Source organism: Lepidochelys kempii, chromosome 9 (assembly GCF_965140265.1).
Source record: "Lepidochelys kempii isolate rLepKem1 chromosome 9, rLepKem1.hap2, whole genome shotgun sequence".
Classification (NCBI taxonomy): domain Eukaryota; kingdom Metazoa; phylum Chordata; order Testudines; family Cheloniidae; genus Lepidochelys; species Lepidochelys kempii.
Genome location: NC_133264.1, coordinates 82353104 through 82370987, shown reverse-complemented (window position 1 = coordinate 82370987; position 17884 = coordinate 82353104). Strand labels below are relative to the sequence as shown.

The following is a 17884-nucleotide window of genomic DNA, read 5'->3' as shown; positions in this document are numbered from 1 at the left end:
AATAACCTCATGACCCACTGTTTGAGAACCCCTGGATATATTGCATAGAGTAATCCCATCAGACTTTCATTTCTGTCTTACCTTACAGTTTCTAAGCAGTACACAACTGTTCAAAAAAACCAAAACTATTATTATTCTGACCCTTGTATTGTTGAGTGAGATTGAGTTTAGGCTATTGGTTTGACACTTGGAGAGCTAGTAAAGGAAGGAATAATTAATCTAAAGCACTATTTGTTTATTCTTCCAACTATTTATTATTATTAATAATAATTTGTTAGTGTAATGACAAGGATCTGTACTTATGGACCAGGACCCCATGGTCTAGGTGCTGTGGAAACACAGAACAAAAGATGGGCCCTCACCCAAAGAGTTTATAATCTATGTATCAGAGAAGAGATGGCCACAGACAGATGGGGGAGTGTAAAGAAGCAATGAGACAATGTTGGTGAGCACCACAGGCAGTGGTCTCAGTACATTAACTGTTGTCAAGTTTTTGTAGAACTCACAGAAAAAGTGAGTTTTAAGGAGGGATTTGAAGTGGCTTTCAGGATGTTTACAGGGAACTCCTCCCAAGCATGAGGGGCAGCATAGGAGATTAGCATAAAGGTGCTTGTTCTAAAATACTGTACAACCAGTGAGCAACGGAGGCTGGCATCAGGCAGGAGTCAGACTCTTTATACTGAATGAGAGGCGATAGGTAAGGTGGGTGTAGGCCTTGAAGAACCTTGAAAATAAAGACATTAATGCATGTTTTAACAACTTTAGCAAGAGCTGTCACTTCCTCACTCACATTACTTTTAAAAACTACGCTAGTCAGCAAACATTAGTTTCCTTTGAGCTTGTTGTGTGCAACAGAAGGCAATAATGGCTGAAATGAAACTTCATTGACAGAACACCTAATCTCAGATAGAAGTGGGGACAAAATAAATGAAAAGTCCAAACAGAATGGTGGTTCTCTTTCTTATTTTATGGGGGAAATGACTATAAAAAAATAGAAAAAGGCTAGGGTTAAATATGTGGGAAAAAGACCAGTCTAAAAATAATAAAGCAAGGTTTAAACATTAATAACTTATCATTAGTTCCACATTATTAAAATGTTTGCCCATCACCACCCTCATTATTTTGCATTCATATTGTATTCCATTTCCCTCAACTTGAATTTTTCTTTTTCTTTAGTTGTAAGTTCTTTAGGGTGGAGCAGTATTTGTATGTATGTTGTGCATTGTCTAGCCCAACGGGGATCTATTTTAATTGAGACATTTGGGTGATATGCCAATACAAATAATAGCAGTTCTTGTCTCCACTCTATCACCTACCTAGTTCAGTAGTTTTTCAGAAGCTTGTTGCTTCAAAACAGAGTGCAAAGAGATGTTAACTTTTGCATCCTGGAGAGAGGAATGGATTCTAGTGGAAAAACAGACATAGTAAATAATTTTCTTAAGTCTCTTCTATGCACAGTATAGTGTGGAACTGTGTCTAGACTCCAAACCTTAACATTGAGATTAATTTTATGTTTCCACAAATATAACTTCTCTATCTCACCCTTCCAGTGTGATTGGAATACACATGAAGTGCTTCCTGTCAGAGCTCCTGTTTGACTTATGACGTCTGCTGGATATGCATCCAGTGAAGTGAGCTGTAGCTCACGAAAGCTTATGCTCAAATAAATTGGTTAGTCTCTAAGGTGCCACTAGTACTCCTTTTCATTCTGCGAATACAGACTAACACAGCTGCTACTCTGAAACCTGGATATTACTAAAGACCAAAGAGTTGGATGTGGCTTACGTAGTGATCTTGAAAAGTGACCCAAGTAAATGGAAATGGAGTCTTTAGGGAGTTTAGGACCATTCCCAAAGCAGTTTACCTGCATCTGAAACAGAGCCTATAATAAAAGATTATTCAGTCTAGAACAAATATAAAGGGGATAAAGAAGAATAGATTAGAAAGAGCAGCAGTCCTGCAAATAAGGCAAATTGTTATATGATTAATCTGGATGAGTCAAGTAGTATGCTTAGGGGTTCCCTTCAAAGCCCACATTGTCAACAGTAAAAAGTAAAACTATGGACATTACTGGAAAGTAGAACTGTAAAAAGCAGAAATAGGCTAACTTCAATTTTCCTCAATTTTTCTTCTTATCTTGCCGTTCAGGTACAATGTGTAATATGTGATCAGATCTGCATTTTTTTATTCATACAAGAGTGTGTTTTTTTAACTTGCTTTCTATAGCTCTTGGTTTCTAATAAGCAGTCACAACAAAGATTCATGACTGAAGGTGCTATTTCAATTAAATTTATTTGTTTGTTTTTGTCACTTGTTCTAAGACCTCATCTAGACTACAAAGTTTACTGGTAAAACTTGTCTTCTGTTGGCACAGCTTTGCATGTGTCCACACCCAATTTTAAGACCTACTGACAAAACTGACCTGCTGATGAAGCTAATTGCCCATGTCAGGTTGCTCAAAATCAGTCTTTCTTCTCTCCCTCGCTTCCCCACCCCCATGCCATTTCCCCCATGGCCTTTTAAATTTATATAAAACACAACATGCAGCAGTAACAAGAATATTTGGCTCTCTGAGATCCAGCCTATTCATAAAACATCTCCACTGATCCTTTAATCTGCCAAACGCATGCTCCACTGTGATCTTGCATATACTTAGCAACAAGGAAAGATTTAATTATCACCTATCTAGGTGCCAGGTGTATTATTTCATGAGTCAGGGAAGCAAAAGCTGGGCTAGCATCTAAGAAACACAGTTTGCATTTTAGCCCCACCAATGTGAATATGTTAGTGTGTGCTTGCATCTTTTCAAAAAGACCTGTATTCCTAAAGATGCAAGTATCATGCACCTTCCCTGACCACCCAGCATTAGAGTCATTGAAACATGACTGGTGACCCACCCACACTTGCATAACCATGGGAAAAATATTCCTTTCTCTTTATGTACTGAGGCAAGGTTTTTGTGGTAGGGCAGAATTGCCTGCATGTTGCCCAGGATCAGTCCTGTGCAGCAGGACACACTTAATGAACTTGGATTATCACTTGAGGATGGTTTAATGGACTGTGAAGTGATTTTGATGGTCTCAGGCCATTTCTCAATAGACACGTTTCACCAAAGAAACCAAATGGTGGCTGTTGAAGTTGTGGTGGAAATCTGTGAGGGAGTTAGGTCATCTGTCCAGAGAATGAAAGTGTCATCAGTGTATAACATAGGTTTTGTGGTGCATTTTCCCAGAAATTCTTCCTTGAGGTGTCCCATAAAGAGGTTGGCATATTGAGGAATCATCCCAGTACCGGTGACTGGTCCCGTTGTTTGGACAAACTGTGTTGTTGTTGTTGTGGGTGAGAATGAAATGGATTAGTTTGGCAACATCTTTGAGGTGCATATCTGAAAGGGACATATATGGTGGGAAGGAATGTATTCTGCGGGAAATTGTTAATATTGTGGAGTTTCTGGAGGAAGTCGGTTGTGTCCTGGAGGAAACTGGCCCTTTGCGTGGTTAGTGGTTTGAGATGGTTTGTGAGTCTTGATATTCCTCAGTAATGTGTGTTAACTCCTTATGCTTAACAACCTATTCCACCTGTTGTTTAGCTGTGAAACTCTGGTTACATTTTCTAGACCTGAAGAAAAGCTCTGTGAAGCTCAAAAGCTTGTCTCTTTCACCAACAAAAATTGGTCCAATAAAAGATATTACCTCACCCACCTTGTCTCTCTTAAATATACAGCATTACAGTGTAAGCCTTCTCTAAAAACTACAAATGAAACAAAGAGACATGCAGCTACATTTTTCAGAACTGGTCTCAGATTTTCGGTGTCCAGCTTGAGAAGTCTCTTTCAGAGGTCCCAACAAGCTGCAGCTCTCGTTTAAGTCAATATGAACAGCAAAATAAGGAAAATTTGTCATCTTTCTGTTGTAATGTAAACTGCTTAGCTGAAGATATTTTGGTAAAATGCATATAGCATTCATTTTTAAAAGGTTATTTTTGATGGCCCATTCTACAATGGTGAACCAACTTTTGCCATTTTAAAGAATCAGTCAATTTAAAAACAATCTCATGAGTTTCCTAATATAGAAACCCATGTATTTTTAAGCCATTAGTGGGTTCTGGTGTTCTTTCCCAACATCTGCGCACATCTTTTTGGAAGAGCCTTTCCAAAAGGGGTCACACTGATAAATACACAGGGGAGGTAGCTAGTTAATTCTTGTAATTATTGCTAAATAATACAGTTTAATCAAATGAGGAAGTGAAGTTATTCTCACACAAAATGACTAATTTTAACCAATGTTCTCTTCAGCTTTATTTTTCTGCATACAGAGTGACTGCCTAACTAAGCTTAATATACTGAAAAGCCCAGTTTGATCAGTTGACCGCTCCCCATTCCCGTACTTTCTCTTTCCACATTCATTGTCATGCACTGTCTTCCATTTCCACTCTCTTCATTCCCTCTAATCTAAATTCAATCCAACTATTATCATTCACTCTTCTTTTCTCAGTGCCTTTGACCTTGAACAAATGCTTCTTGGTAATCTTGATTGTTCTTTGCAGTCATTGCTCTGATGTGTTAAGATATTTATAACATTTAACAGTCATGACACTGTAGGAATAGATAGGTTTAGTATTGATTGTACTTGAAAACTATGTTTCATCATTGAAACTGTATAGAATTGTAACCAAAAATGGCACTAAAAGTATATTAATATTTTAAAGTCAAATACTCAGAAGTTAGGAAATGCCAGCATTAAGGTTGCCTGTGCAATCTGTGAAGTAAAAAACAAGCAGAAATATTCAGAAACAAAGGGCCACCTTTGTACATCATACAGGACCATAAAAAGGCACAAAAACATTTTTTCTTTGTGAAATACTTCTGTTGATAGAAAAGCATGTTAGACTGAAAGCACTGGAGACTGAATTCTGCTATCCAGGGAGCAGGTACAGCTCGGAAAGCAGCAATACAAACTTATGTCCCACGTCCGTAGGCTGCCTCACCATTGTCTGTTCCTGACTGCTGGGCGGTCTGCCCATGCTAGTTTAATCTTTGGCCTCCATGCTAATACTGGATTTTTCAGAGAGAAGCATGAGAGGAAGGATTGGGACTAAAGAGAACTAGGATTCCCAGCTCCCTCACATATTTTTCTGTATGACCGAAGACAAATCCTATGTGTTTCCATTCCTTTATCTGTACATTGGGATCCTTCCCTAATTGCAGAGGTGTTGTGTGGCTTATTTAACTAATGTTTAATTGAAAGGTGCTATGTAAGTTTTAAGTATTATCATTATAAGAGGGCAGTTTTTCGTTATAATGATACACTGCCGTCTTATAATGATACACTGCTGTCGTATAAGAGGGCAGTTTTTCCCAATCTACAGAGAGTGAGCAGAAGAGCAGGGCTGGGAGGCAAAAGAAAGCGGTTTCAGAGTAGCAGCCGTGTTAGTCTGTATTCGCAAAAAGAAAAGGAGTACTTGTGGCACCTTAGAGACTAACCAGTTTATTTGAGCATAAGCTTTCGTGAGCTACAGCTCACTTCATCGGATGCATTCAGTGGAAAATACAGTGGGGAGATTTATATACACAAAGAACATGAAACAATGGGTGTTATCATACACACTGTAAGGAGAGTGATCACTTAAGATGAGCTAATACCAGTAGAAGAGCGGGGGCGGGGGGGGGGGGAGGAGAAAACCTTCGTAGTGATAATCAAGGTGGGCCATTTCCAGCTGTTGACAAGAAGGACCCTAGAGCCACCTCTTTTGCCCCTGCATGTATGTTCCTGCAGCTGTAGATAAAGCAACAGGTGGCTTGTTTAAAACAAACAAAAATGTTTTCTTCCTGCTTCTTTGGCAGCCTCTAATACATCTGGCCATGGGTCATTTTACACATAGGGGCTGCCTCTTCAACAGTCCAAACTGAAGGAAGGTTGGATCTGTCCTGGGACAGGACAGCAGGCCTCACATTAGTTATTTCAACAAAAATAGATTAGAAACTCCTGTATTAAGGAAATGTAATCTAGGCGAGCTGCAATAAAAGCTTATAAATAAAAACTTCTTTAAATATACTTCACAATCGAGTTTGTAAAATTTGTGTAATAGAAAGAAAATCATTAGTTTAAAAACTATTGTAAAGAAAATAGAATAATTTAAACCAGTAAGTCTAAAGTAGTCTAAGTAAAACTTTTATTTTCCAATATCTCATTCAAAGTTTATAATCTTGCTTGGATTATAAATGTTTTGGAATAGGAACGAGATTTATTTGTCCATAAAGTACCATGCACATTTACTGCGCTGTATACACAATCTAGCTCTTTCTCAGTATGGTGGCTGTGAATTCTTTTTTCCCCCATAGGTTATTATAGCTCCACAACCCTCTACTCCCATGAACACACACTGAGCAAAAATATTGTGGATTTAATATTTAGTGTTCATATGCTTGATCACTCCAAATGTTAATTTACATGCTTCTTGCAGACCTAAACAGGAGTTTATAGCATTGCTTTTGAGAGGTTCCAGTCTTAAGTATTTGAGAGAACCCACAGTGGGCAATTTTCAGAGTAGCAGCCGTGTTAGTCTGTATCCGCAAAAAGAACAGGAGTACTAGTGGCACCTTAGAGACTAACCAATTGATTTGAGCATAAGCTTTCGTGGGCTACAGCTCACTTCATCAGACGGAGCCAAACACCTACAAGATCTCTATCAAGCATTCTTAAAACTTCAATACCCACCTGCTGAAGTGAAAAAACAGATTGACAAAGCCAGAAGAATACCCAGAAGTCACCTATTACAGGACAGGCCTAACAAAGAAAATAACAGAACGCTACTAGCTGTCACCTTCAGCCCCCAACTAAATCCTCTGCAGCGTATCATCAAAGATCTACAACCTATCCTGAAAAATGATCCCTCACTCTCACAGATCTTGGGAGACAGATCAGTCCTCGCTTACAGACAGCCCCCCTGAAGCAAATACTCTCCAGCAACCACACGCCACGCAACAAAAACAGTAACCCAGGAACCTATCCTTGCAACAAAGCCCGATGCCAACTCTGTCCACATATTTATTCAAGTGACACCATCATAGGACCTAATCACATTAGCCACACCATCAGGAGCTTGTTCACCTGCACATCTACCAATGTGACATATGCCATCATGTGCCAGCAATGCTCCTCTGCCATGTACATTGGCCGTCTCTACGCAAAAGAATAAATGGACACAAATCTGACATCAGGAATCATAACCTTCAAAAACCAGTAGGAGAACACTTCAGCCTCTCTGGCCACTCAGTAACAGACTTAAAGGTGGCAATTTTGCAACAGAAAAGCTTCAAAAACAGACTCCAACGAGAAACTGCTGAGCTTGAATTAATATGCAAACTAGATACCATTAACTTGGGTTTGAATAGAGACTGTGCGTGGCTGGGTCATTACACATATTGAATCTGTTTCCCCATGTTAAGTATCCTCACACCTTCTTGTCAACTGTGTAAATGGGCCTTCTTGATTATCACTACAAAACTTTTTTTTTCCTGCTGATAATAGCTTATCTTAATTAATTAGCCTCTTACAGTTGGTATGGCTACTTCCACCTTTTCATGTTCTCTGCATGTATATATCTATATCTTCTTACTATATGTTCCATTCTGTGCATCTGATGAAGTGGGCTGTAGCCCACAAAAACTTATGCTCTAATAAATTTGTTAGTCTCTAAGGTGCCACGCGTACTCCTGTTCTTTTTACAGTGGGCAATTGTTCCTCAGCCCCAAGGGTAGCTTGGAGCCTCCTGCCATGTGACTGGGGCTAGGAGTCGGTTCCTGTGGCCAGTGCCTGCCACTGCGCACCCAGAGCCCAGGACTGGAGCCAGGACCTAGTGCCTGCTGCCATGAAGCTGGAACCAGGGTCCAGAGGCTGAAGCCTCACAGCTGGAGGCCAGGGCTGCGTGGCCAGAGGCATGGGGGGTGTCAATACCTGCTGCCCTGCGGTCAGAGCCCCAGGCCGCATGGCCAGGTTCCTGAAGTCCTGCTGCTGGAGCCTGCCACCCAAACCCCTCCCCCCCCAAGGTGGGTCAAGAACTCACTTTGCTCCTGCAGCATTGTGCCCCACCTCTTTCCAGAGGCAGTGGCAGGGTGGTGCATCCAGGAGCAACAAGGAGGGAGGGGAAGGGGCCAGTGCTTTGCTCACCCCCTCTCTCCCCCCCCGCCCATCACCAGGAGAGTGTCATGGACGCACGAAAAGCCCCTGGTGGCCACCTTTGAGAAACATTGGTTTAATCCAAACGAGGGTAGTGTTAACAGATTTGGGGAAGCAGTCATGAGTGCTGTCCTAATTTAATCACTGCACCTGAATTAGGGAGTTCAGCTGCCATTTGTAGCATAAGTATGCAAATGAGGGGTGGTGTTAAATCCTGGTCTGCTGCTGGATACCCAGGTAGTGGCTGTTTCCACAAATGATTTTTTTTTTTTAATGTAGGCATCTGTACTCTTATTCCAGCTTCTGCCACAGTTAGATTAGATTGCTGTAATGCTCTCTACATGTGGCTATGCACAGAGACCACTTGGAAACTGAAGCTAGTGCAGAATGCCATCCATGACCTGTTTGAGGCAGAGAGCATACCACATCAGTGCAATAGGGTCTGCTCTTTCTTCTGTGGACCACCTGGTGGAATTCAAGATGTTGGAATCAATTTATAAAGCCCTAAATGGTTTGACACCTCGTTACCATTGAAATTGCTTCTGTTCCCATGCCATGCTTCCTCAGTTGGTCTGTGGAAGTGCTTGAGTTCTTGTCGATATAAACAGAAGGGAGCTACTTGGAGGGAGTTCTCTGTGAAGGATGGCTGTCTCTGTAAAGAGTTTATTATGAAGCTAAAGGATTATCAAATGTCTGCCAAGATTTGAGGGTTTTTCTCCTGCAGCTGTAGCAGTAACACATTTCAGTTGCACAGCAAAAACACATCTACGGTGATAAGGTCCATCTTCGTTGGCAAGACCAAACAGTTGCTTAATCATATGAGGACATTACAGTGTTGCAACTGAGATCGGACCTTCCAAAGGCTTTGTTTTCAGTGGGATCAGAATTATGCTATCTATGACCATGATTAAACAAAGTTGTTGGTAACAAATTTCTAGTGCTGTTACCATGACCACCATGGACAGGATTTTTTTTTGTTTGGTTTTTTGGATCAGAGCATGGATTTCAAACACAGTTGTATAGGCAACCAAAAGTTTGAGTATTTGACATGATTTGGCTTGTTATATGCTTATTTAAAGAGACTGTGTCAACTTGCAATCTTGTTAGTTTAAAACGAGAGTTAAAACTAGTTACAGATACTATTACTGCCTTGAGGGCTACTGCTGCTCCCCTCCCCGCCAACTTCTGTGATCTTACTTCCTATTTGAAACATAAAATGAAAAATGTGATGTGAATGTTGATGTTAGTGGCAGTTGCGAGGGAGGGGCTCAGCACTTCTGAAAATGAGACCACTTATTTAGGAGTTTAACTTTAGGCACTCATTTTTGAGAATGTTGACCTGTATGACTGGGTGCTTAGGATTTCCAGTACCACATTAGACCACTGGCACATCAGATTTGTTAGCTTGTCTCTGCAAATGATGTGCACACAACTGTGTACTGCTTTATAAAGGTTGGCTGGAGGGTGTGGTGGATACTGCAGGGAACTCCTTGAAAAATTGACTGTTAAGACTGAAAGCTGTTCTGGGCAGGAATGTAGGCTTCTAAGTCACTGAAGCACTTTTGCAAAGCTTACCCTAAGTCATTTTACCTTAAGTTCTATAGAAAGTCATTAGGACTTGCATGTTTTTGAAAATTTTACCCTTTTACCCTTTATCTTACTTATTATTATTTTATATGGAGAGTGCCTTGCCCACCCATCATGCTAAGCAATAGTTGGAAAATTGTTTGCAAAAACTGTTATGCTTAAAGACCGGCATGTCTTCGTCATTTGGTCAAGACTCTGATGGTAGAAATATGGATGTCATGCCGACACCTTTCATAAGCACTACAGCGTAAATCTGAGACAAACTCCCTGGTATCAACGTTCCAGTAAACCTTTAGGATGCAAACAGGATCTTCTCATAGAGATTTAAAGAAAACCGTGTTTTACTTTTCTCTGCTGAGGTGTGGTGCTGGAATGGATGACATTGGCTTATATGAATTGGCTAACTAGAAAGCCATTTGCTACATTAAGTGCCATAAGTGCGTGATGCATCTTTAAAAGTAATAGAATGTTTAATCCCCAAAATACTTCATCCCATTCTATATGCAGGATATAATACAATAAGATGTGTTAAAATGGGCAAGTATTATATGGTGAAGAAGTTAATTTCACTTGGTTGTATTTCATCAGCAATTTGTAATGTACTGTGTGACTTAGGACAAGTGCAAAAAGAAGGTTTAAGGCGATGTGTAGAAAATATATACAAGGCCATGCTGCTATTTGTTAAGGTTAAAAAATGTTTTTCTTAAGAGTTCATTTTCTTGACGTTTGTTCTTTGCCTTGAGCCAATGAGCCAATGCCCTTTTGCTATTCTGCGGTAAGTACAGCATTGATTTATATTGTGCACGCCGTGCAGCTACTATCGCAACAGGTTTGTGGTGGAAGACTAGCCACGTGCTTTAGGAGTATCAGGACTGATTTCAGAAACAACCATTGGGGGTAGAAAACGTGCTTCCTGGCTGAAATATACCAGTTACGTTATGGAAGCACGCTGGGTGCCCCCTGTCTGCTGTTGCTTGAGAGGACACATAGCTCACCATCCTTATTGAAAGGAAGAGTGTAATGAAAACGGCCATCCAGGTTTAAGGCTGTTAGTTACCGTTTCAGTAGCATCCAAAGGGTTGTAGGAACTTCAGAAGGGTAGACAGACAAGATCTGTGTCCTACAGTATTTAGAATACAGTGTTCCAGTTTCTGTAACAGCATCTGCTAGTAACCTATGTTATGTCCATGCAGAGTCCTGTATTTATGAATATGGTGTTTTTTTATATCCTTTCTGAAAAAACTTGCAACCCAGTCAAGTTCAGATTCATAGCAGTGGCAGCAGTTCCCAGGCAGAGTTGTAGCCTTTTGGTCGAATGTACAAGCGTAGTATTTGAGGTAAGAGGGAATGAAAACAGGGAGGGCAACAAGGATAAGAATAAAACAGAACAAAAGGGGATATTTGAAAAGAATGCAAAGGCCCTCTGAGGACAAAACAGAATGAGAAGAGAAGAAGGACTTAAGGGCTTTCAAGGAACAAAGGATAGGAAGCCTAGCAAGAGCGTGGGTGGAGATGGGGGGAAAGGTTTGTTGTTTTGCATTTTTAATAGTTGGAAGCAATTTATTTTGCACCTGCTCCCCACCAGTTGTTGGCGTCTTATTTTTTCTTTGATCACTTGTCAACCACTCCCTTTGTTTAGTTCCCATATTATGCATGTTTACACCAACTAGGTGAAATATTCTCTGAACATGAAGTATACACTGTTAATTACTCAATCCTCTTTTTTCTTCTTCTTTCCTGCAGATTCCACAGAGATTCAGACAAGCTACATGGCAGAGTTTGGGGAGTGGTTATTCAAGACAATTATTAGATGCTGCAAAGGTAGGATTAAGCAGTCTTAACTCCTTCTACTCTCTCGGGGGGAAAAATTCTATCCCTTGAAGCATCTTCCAATTTATGCTGCGTATTTTACATCCTTTATATAATTTTCCCTTTTTATGATTTCTAAATACTACTAGATAATTGGCAAGTTATGGGAGTGACAGAGATGGAATTGTGAGTCAGGGACTCCTGAATTCTAATATATTAGATGATGCTACCTCCCATATACATTATATATGAGATTTCATAATATTGCCTGGTAGCGTCCTCTAATATTTAGGTTGCCTAACTTTTTCCATTGTAAAAGATTCTTGCTTCTATCTATCTAATCTATCTATTTAGAAGCTCTTCCTCTCTTGTTTTCAGCAGGCCTTCAAAGTTAAGGAGAAATCACTTGGTTAGCAAAGTGACTTGTTTGTCCTATGGAATTCCATTCAGTTTAGCTGAATTATTAACTGTTAAATCAACATTTCCTGTTTCCCACTTATATTCATCAGGAAAATTTTGGTAGTATGTTAAAATAACTGAACACGATTTAAAAAAAAAAAAAAAAAACAGGTTCACACTATCACTGCAGCACAGAACACACTATACTAGCAATGTCTGGAAGCAGCAAGGGACTGGACCAGGCTGGGCTGCCTCAACCTGCACTCCTCAGACCTGGCATGTGGCCCCTGCTTCCTATCCCCCTTTTTGGGAGCATCATATGGGCCATGTAACTGAAGTGGTAGAACAGAGGTTCTCAAAATGGGGGTCGGGTTAGGTTATTACAGGGGGGCGAGGGGAAGTCGCGAGCTGTCAGCCTCCACCCCAAACACCACTTTGCCTCCAGAATTTATAATGTGTTAAGTGTTTTTGATTTATAAGGGGTGTCGCACTCAGAGGCTTGTTATGTGAAAGGGGTCACCAGTACAAAAGTTTGAGAACCGCTGTGGTAGAAGTCTGTGCTGCCATGCTGCAGTCTCAGGATTCTTGATGATGCATGATGGGGAGATTATTACAGTGGTATGTAACATTGTTTTTATCTTTTTTTAAACATCTAGGAAATGTATTAAAAGACCATTATTTAGGTTGCAAATCCACTCACTCATAGGTTAGGAAATACCACTTGGAGTTGCCCATGCAATCATAATTATGCCCCCTTGTACATATGGATTACAATATAGTTTTTAATTACATGATCATATACTGTTTTTTTTCCACACAGGAACCCTGCTCATTCAGTGCAGAGATTGGACACACAAAGGGACAGAATTAAGATTTCATGGACAACTTTAAATTTAGCATTTAGTCGCTTTCAAGTGCTTGATAAGATTGCAAAATTAACTGTGTTTTACTGTAGATTTTTTTTTTTTTTAATAAGCAAGGTCTATTAGAGTAGAATTCAGGAGTTACTGATCTCCAGTTCCGTCTCTCTTCTTCCCTCCCTCCTCCCTCCCTCCCTGGCCTTATGCAGGTAATTGAACCTCTCTACTCAGTTTTCCTGTCTTCAAAGTGGGGATAGTAGTAATATCCTACCTCAAAGAAGTGGTGTAGATTAATGCTTTGCACAGTACTTGGAAGCATTTGTAAAGCTCTAAGTGTCATTATTATGATACTTGCCAAATTGATCATAGCATTCTAGTCTAATGCAGTGGTTTTAAGCACTTTATTGAAAGTGCAGTTGTGCTTGAACAGCGACTTTGTAAAAATGCATTTTCTTACCCATCAAGGGAAAGTATGTATAGCTAAAAAATAAATGAGATGATATTTGGATGACTTAATCGGACACAAGTAAATTGAAATTCATGTATTTAATTTATGATGTAATTAAACATTGAGACTTATAACCTGTTTATAATTAAGGCTATGATTTAATCACGGGTATTTTTAGTAAAAGTCATGGACAGGTAATAGGCAATAAACAAAAATGCACGGCCCGTGACCTGTCCATGACATACTAAAAATACCTGTTTAAATGTGGAGGGCACTTGATGTGTGGGGGGCTGATGCTCGAGGGTGTGGGGGGCGGTACCTGGGGCCAGCAGCTCCAGCTGCCAGGGGCCACAGACCGTGGCCACTTCAGCTGGGTGGGGTGGAGACCGCTGTCCGGACCATGGCCACTAGGAGCTGCAGGCAGCTGTGCCTGCAAACAGTCAGTGTAAACAAACTGTCTCGTGGCCCGCCAGCAGATTACCCTGACAGGCTGCATGCAGGCCGCAAGTTGCCCACCACTGGGTTAAAGAGTCTACTTAGTTTGGTCTACGCCTGCCTTTTATTAATTTAGCTTATCTTGAATCAGTTGCTTACTGAACTAAATTGATATTTCAGTGTACGCCTGACTTACAAATGTGTCCACATAGGTTTTTGCATTGGTTTAGTTAAACCTTCCTTTTTTAAAGTAGACCTTAGTTAAACCTGGCAAGCTTTATATGTATACAAGATCTTGGCAAGGTCGACAGGAAATAAAAGCATTAAAAACATACCTTTGTCTCTAAGATCAGCAGGTAGCATGCTCCATGTGCACAGGAAGCAGGTCTGTTGAAAAAGAAGGTGCCATTTTTACATAGTCATTTTTCAGAGTAGATGTGTACTTGAAGGATTTAGAGATCTTTCTGTAACTCTTAGAGACAGTTTCTGCTCTAAGGTATTTTGACACATAACTGTTACTCCGCAAAGTACTGTTCTTGAGGCATAACCTCCATTCCTCTGGGTGATGGCCCTGAGCTACTAGATCTTCAGCGCTATTCTGATTGTCACTTTAATTCAGAATTTAAGTTTTGTTCATTGGTTTTTTAAGTCCATGATTCTTGTAGTCTATGTAAATGGATATTTATTTTTTTACACAGAATCTCCAGAGGAGGCCACTGATAGATAAGAGAACATGTTGGCATGGTCATGCAGGTGGAGGACTCCACACTGATCCAAAGCAAGGGGTAAAAGCTTGATTAGACAATATTACTCAAACTCTGTTCAAGATGTTGTATCAATCATGTTCAGCGTTTTCAAACATTTAACAATGGAAAACAGCAAATGTTTCACACAGATGGCTGCTTAGTTTAGTTTTTAGACTGTTGTCTAATAAATACAGTTAGTTTTGAACCTTGGATTAGTAGATTTTAAATTACCCAACACTGGTAATAATTTTATCTGTTTATTTTCCCACAAATTCTCTGGCTTTCTATAAATAAATAGTCACCAAAGTGTCACAGATGTTGACTTGAAATTAGCTTCCGGTATTTTAGACTTTTCATGACAGATATGTTCCATTATACTTTAATATGTTCTCTTATTCCTGCTTGTCAGTGGCATTTCTCGGACTTGACATTTGGTGTAGAAGGAATTTGCTTGTCAGTACAAGTCAGTGCATCACTCACTCTGCCTGCACTCACTGCAGCAATAGAAAATAAAAAAACTTGTTAGTTGAAAAGTCATTATCCCTTTAATTAAATGTTTCACAGGCAACCTTAATTCTGACACTTTCTAATTTTTCCCATTGCAACTTGAATATTCATTTAACATTGGTTCTTTGTGTATAATTTCTGTTTATTTCAGTTTGCTTTTTGAGTCAGATTGCTTCTTCCTCTATGCTGCCAGGGTACAGAGGGGATGAGAGTAGTCATTGACAGAAGAGACAGCTCCCTGCTCTTAGTTCCAGAGCCTGGCCCCACCCCATCCTGGAGCAGCCATTATAGGGAAAGTCTGTCTTCACTCCTTTAGCCCTGGGCTAGAGCAGCCTCAGTTACTGTGAGAGCATGGCTCATGCCCAGTCTGATCAGCACGAGAGGTTGTGAGAGGCTCAGGAATACTTAGCCAGGATGGACTCCTAAGAAATTGTAACTGTTAAAGTCTAAGAAGTCTCTACAGAGCATGTGCAAACTGTGATTTGATTTTATTTTATTTTTAGAGATTTATAGCTTCACCAAATTTGGGCAGATTTTTCCAGGGACAAGCAAAAGGCACATCACACAGGCATTCCAGCCACCAGTTCCAACTCCAAAGCATGGGGATACTAGAGTTGTTTTTAAAAAAAAAAAAAAAAAAAAGGTACTTTTAACATGGCCAAAACAATATATTTTTCCCAAGCTTCATTCTTAGAAACTGCTGAAGAGCTTTGACTGAAATTTACCCCAAAATTCAGCTAGAGGCAGACACCAGTATGTATAATTTCAGCCCAAATGGTTAACGTTCAGTAAAATTGAAGGAACTGAAAACAGAGTCTCATAATGGGAAGTGTCAGGCAACCTGAACAGGTGGCACTATCAGCCCCTTCCTATAATAATAAGCATGTTGACATATCTGGTGTATATGTTTTCCCTTTGCTGGGCATCCTATGAGATTATGTACCAAAACATGTTATGCTATTAGCACTCCTTAATGGCCTAGTGATTGAAGTCTACACTATCAAGGAGACATAGCAGAGACTGGAAGACCATGGGAGACAATAGCAAGTTCTCCTCCCAAAAAGATGGCATGGGCAATACTCAAAGAAAGCCCTTTGGCATCAATGATATACACAATCCCTTTTTTCCTTTACAGGTCACCTTTAACAGACTTAATTTTTAAAAAAATATTCCTAACCTTGTGACTTGTATATCTTCTGCATTCAGATTCATGTTTCTATACATATATAATTATATCTACGTTCATTTTATGTTGAACTTTGGTGTAATGCATATTCGGTGCATCCTTTGATAATTTTTGTTTTCTTGATCCTTTGCAAGGCCACTGCAAATCACTTGCTGCCTTCTCACTCTATTCTGAATAGACTGTTTTGGTTTTGTAACCATTCAAAGCCCTCAAGGAGCCAAATTGAATTCCTTGTTTGCAGCCTTTATATTTCCTTCTCATTTTTTCTCTCTAATAGCTTTCCTGTACAAAGTCTGACTAGCCGATAGCAACATATAATTAGAACCACTCCAGTCACTCTAGTAGGTTTCCTATTAACATGGCACCAGTTTGTTCCTTCCAACCCATTAATGGTGCTAAAAAAAAAAAAATCTTTTCAGATTGAAATACAAGACTGTTTATGCATATCCTTCGCTACAAAGCGTAGGATTCATGCATGTGCTGCTGCAAATATCTCCTCTCTTCTGTGTAGCAAGGGATAAGCAGAAATATGTTGTTTTGCATCCTCCACTGATTCATGAATTGTCAATATATCCACTTGTTAAAGGCTGTGTAGAGGGTACTTATATTGCTCAGGTACTGTATGTACTGTCAGCAGTTGTCAATGTATCTTACTAACTTTTCTATTCTGATTGCCATTGAAGCTGAGACTCAAAACATAAAGAGAGCTGGGTTTTTCTGTTAAATTATAGGCTTAAGTTTGATATTGGTTTCTCCAGGTTGCTTCAGCAGTCGTTTCTCTTAACAAAAAAACCTTTTCCCTCTGATTCAAACTTGGCTTTCACAGTGAATTTTAAATCTTATGTATGTCTTTCCCATGCAATTGATGTAAGGGGGAATACGTAAGGTATGCTGCAGTGTGGGAAATACAGAATTATATTGTAAAATCCATCTATTTTCATGGCTGTTCTGTTTAATAAAAATTCATCCAGAAAAGGGCAAATAAACTTTTCCCAACAAATGTAGCCTGAAATGGAAAGATTAACCCACACAGAGGTGATAGGTAATTTAGTTTACTTGCTAGGCTGGCTTCACTTCAGCTTTAGATAACCTTTCTGTCTTTCAAGATTAACCCTGGGTGTCCAGCACTGACAGAGGATGAGTTGTTGGTTGTCAGTGTAGTACTGTATGTTACATTAGAGTCTGAACTGAGGCACACATTTTTATATGATTTTTGTTCAGCAGGTAGACGTCTTTGGAATTCAAGAAAAAAGGTTTCTGCTTTATCCACTAAACTATCTCACTATAAAAACGTCTTGGCTATATTCAGAAAGATGTGTGCTGTCATCTGAATGTTGGATTTGTCCTTGGCTTAAAAAGGAGCTTCAGGGTCGGAGGGGGAGGATATAAAATAAAAGATCAGCAAAAACTTTACAGTACTGTTTAAACTAAACTGTAGTCATGTATAGCTAAATGACCTCATAATGCATGATTACCCAACTGCAGAGACCACTCTTAAATGAAGTGGTGACGTTTTACGCACAATTAACCCAACTAGAACAGTTTTGGGATTTTGTTTGGTTGGTTTTTTGCTCTTAGCCATAACTTTAATGTGTACCGATTGAAAGAATCCCAGTGTACACTGTAGAATATCCTAAAAGAAAATAAACACTTTTTTAGGTAGGCAGAGCAAGAGTCCTTGTCACTATTCTGTAAAGAGGGATAAGTGACATGAAGCTTGTTAAATGATT

At 39.7% G+C, this 17884-nt stretch overlaps 1 protein-coding gene across 3 annotated transcripts in view; it reads left to right on the top strand.

Annotated features, from left to right (window-relative positions):
• The window catches only part of ABCB7 (ATP binding cassette subfamily B member 7), a 65152-nt gene that overhangs the window by 12378 nt on the left and 34890 nt on the right, over positions 1–17884 (top strand). The window contains exons 1-3 of one of the 3 annotated variants that reach the window (XM_073361126.1): positions 11505–11585; positions 12793–13041; positions 14414–14500. In XM_073361126.1, the coding sequence (XP_073217227.1) occupies positions 13036–13041; positions 14414–14500 (93 nt within the window). In that variant the 5' untranslated portion in view covers positions 11505–11585; positions 12793–13035. Of the gene's footprint in view, positions 1–11504; positions 11586–12792; positions 13042–14413; positions 14501–17884 lie in introns of those variants that run through there. The other 2 variants (XM_073361124.1, XM_073361125.1) reach the window with 2 other exon arrangements.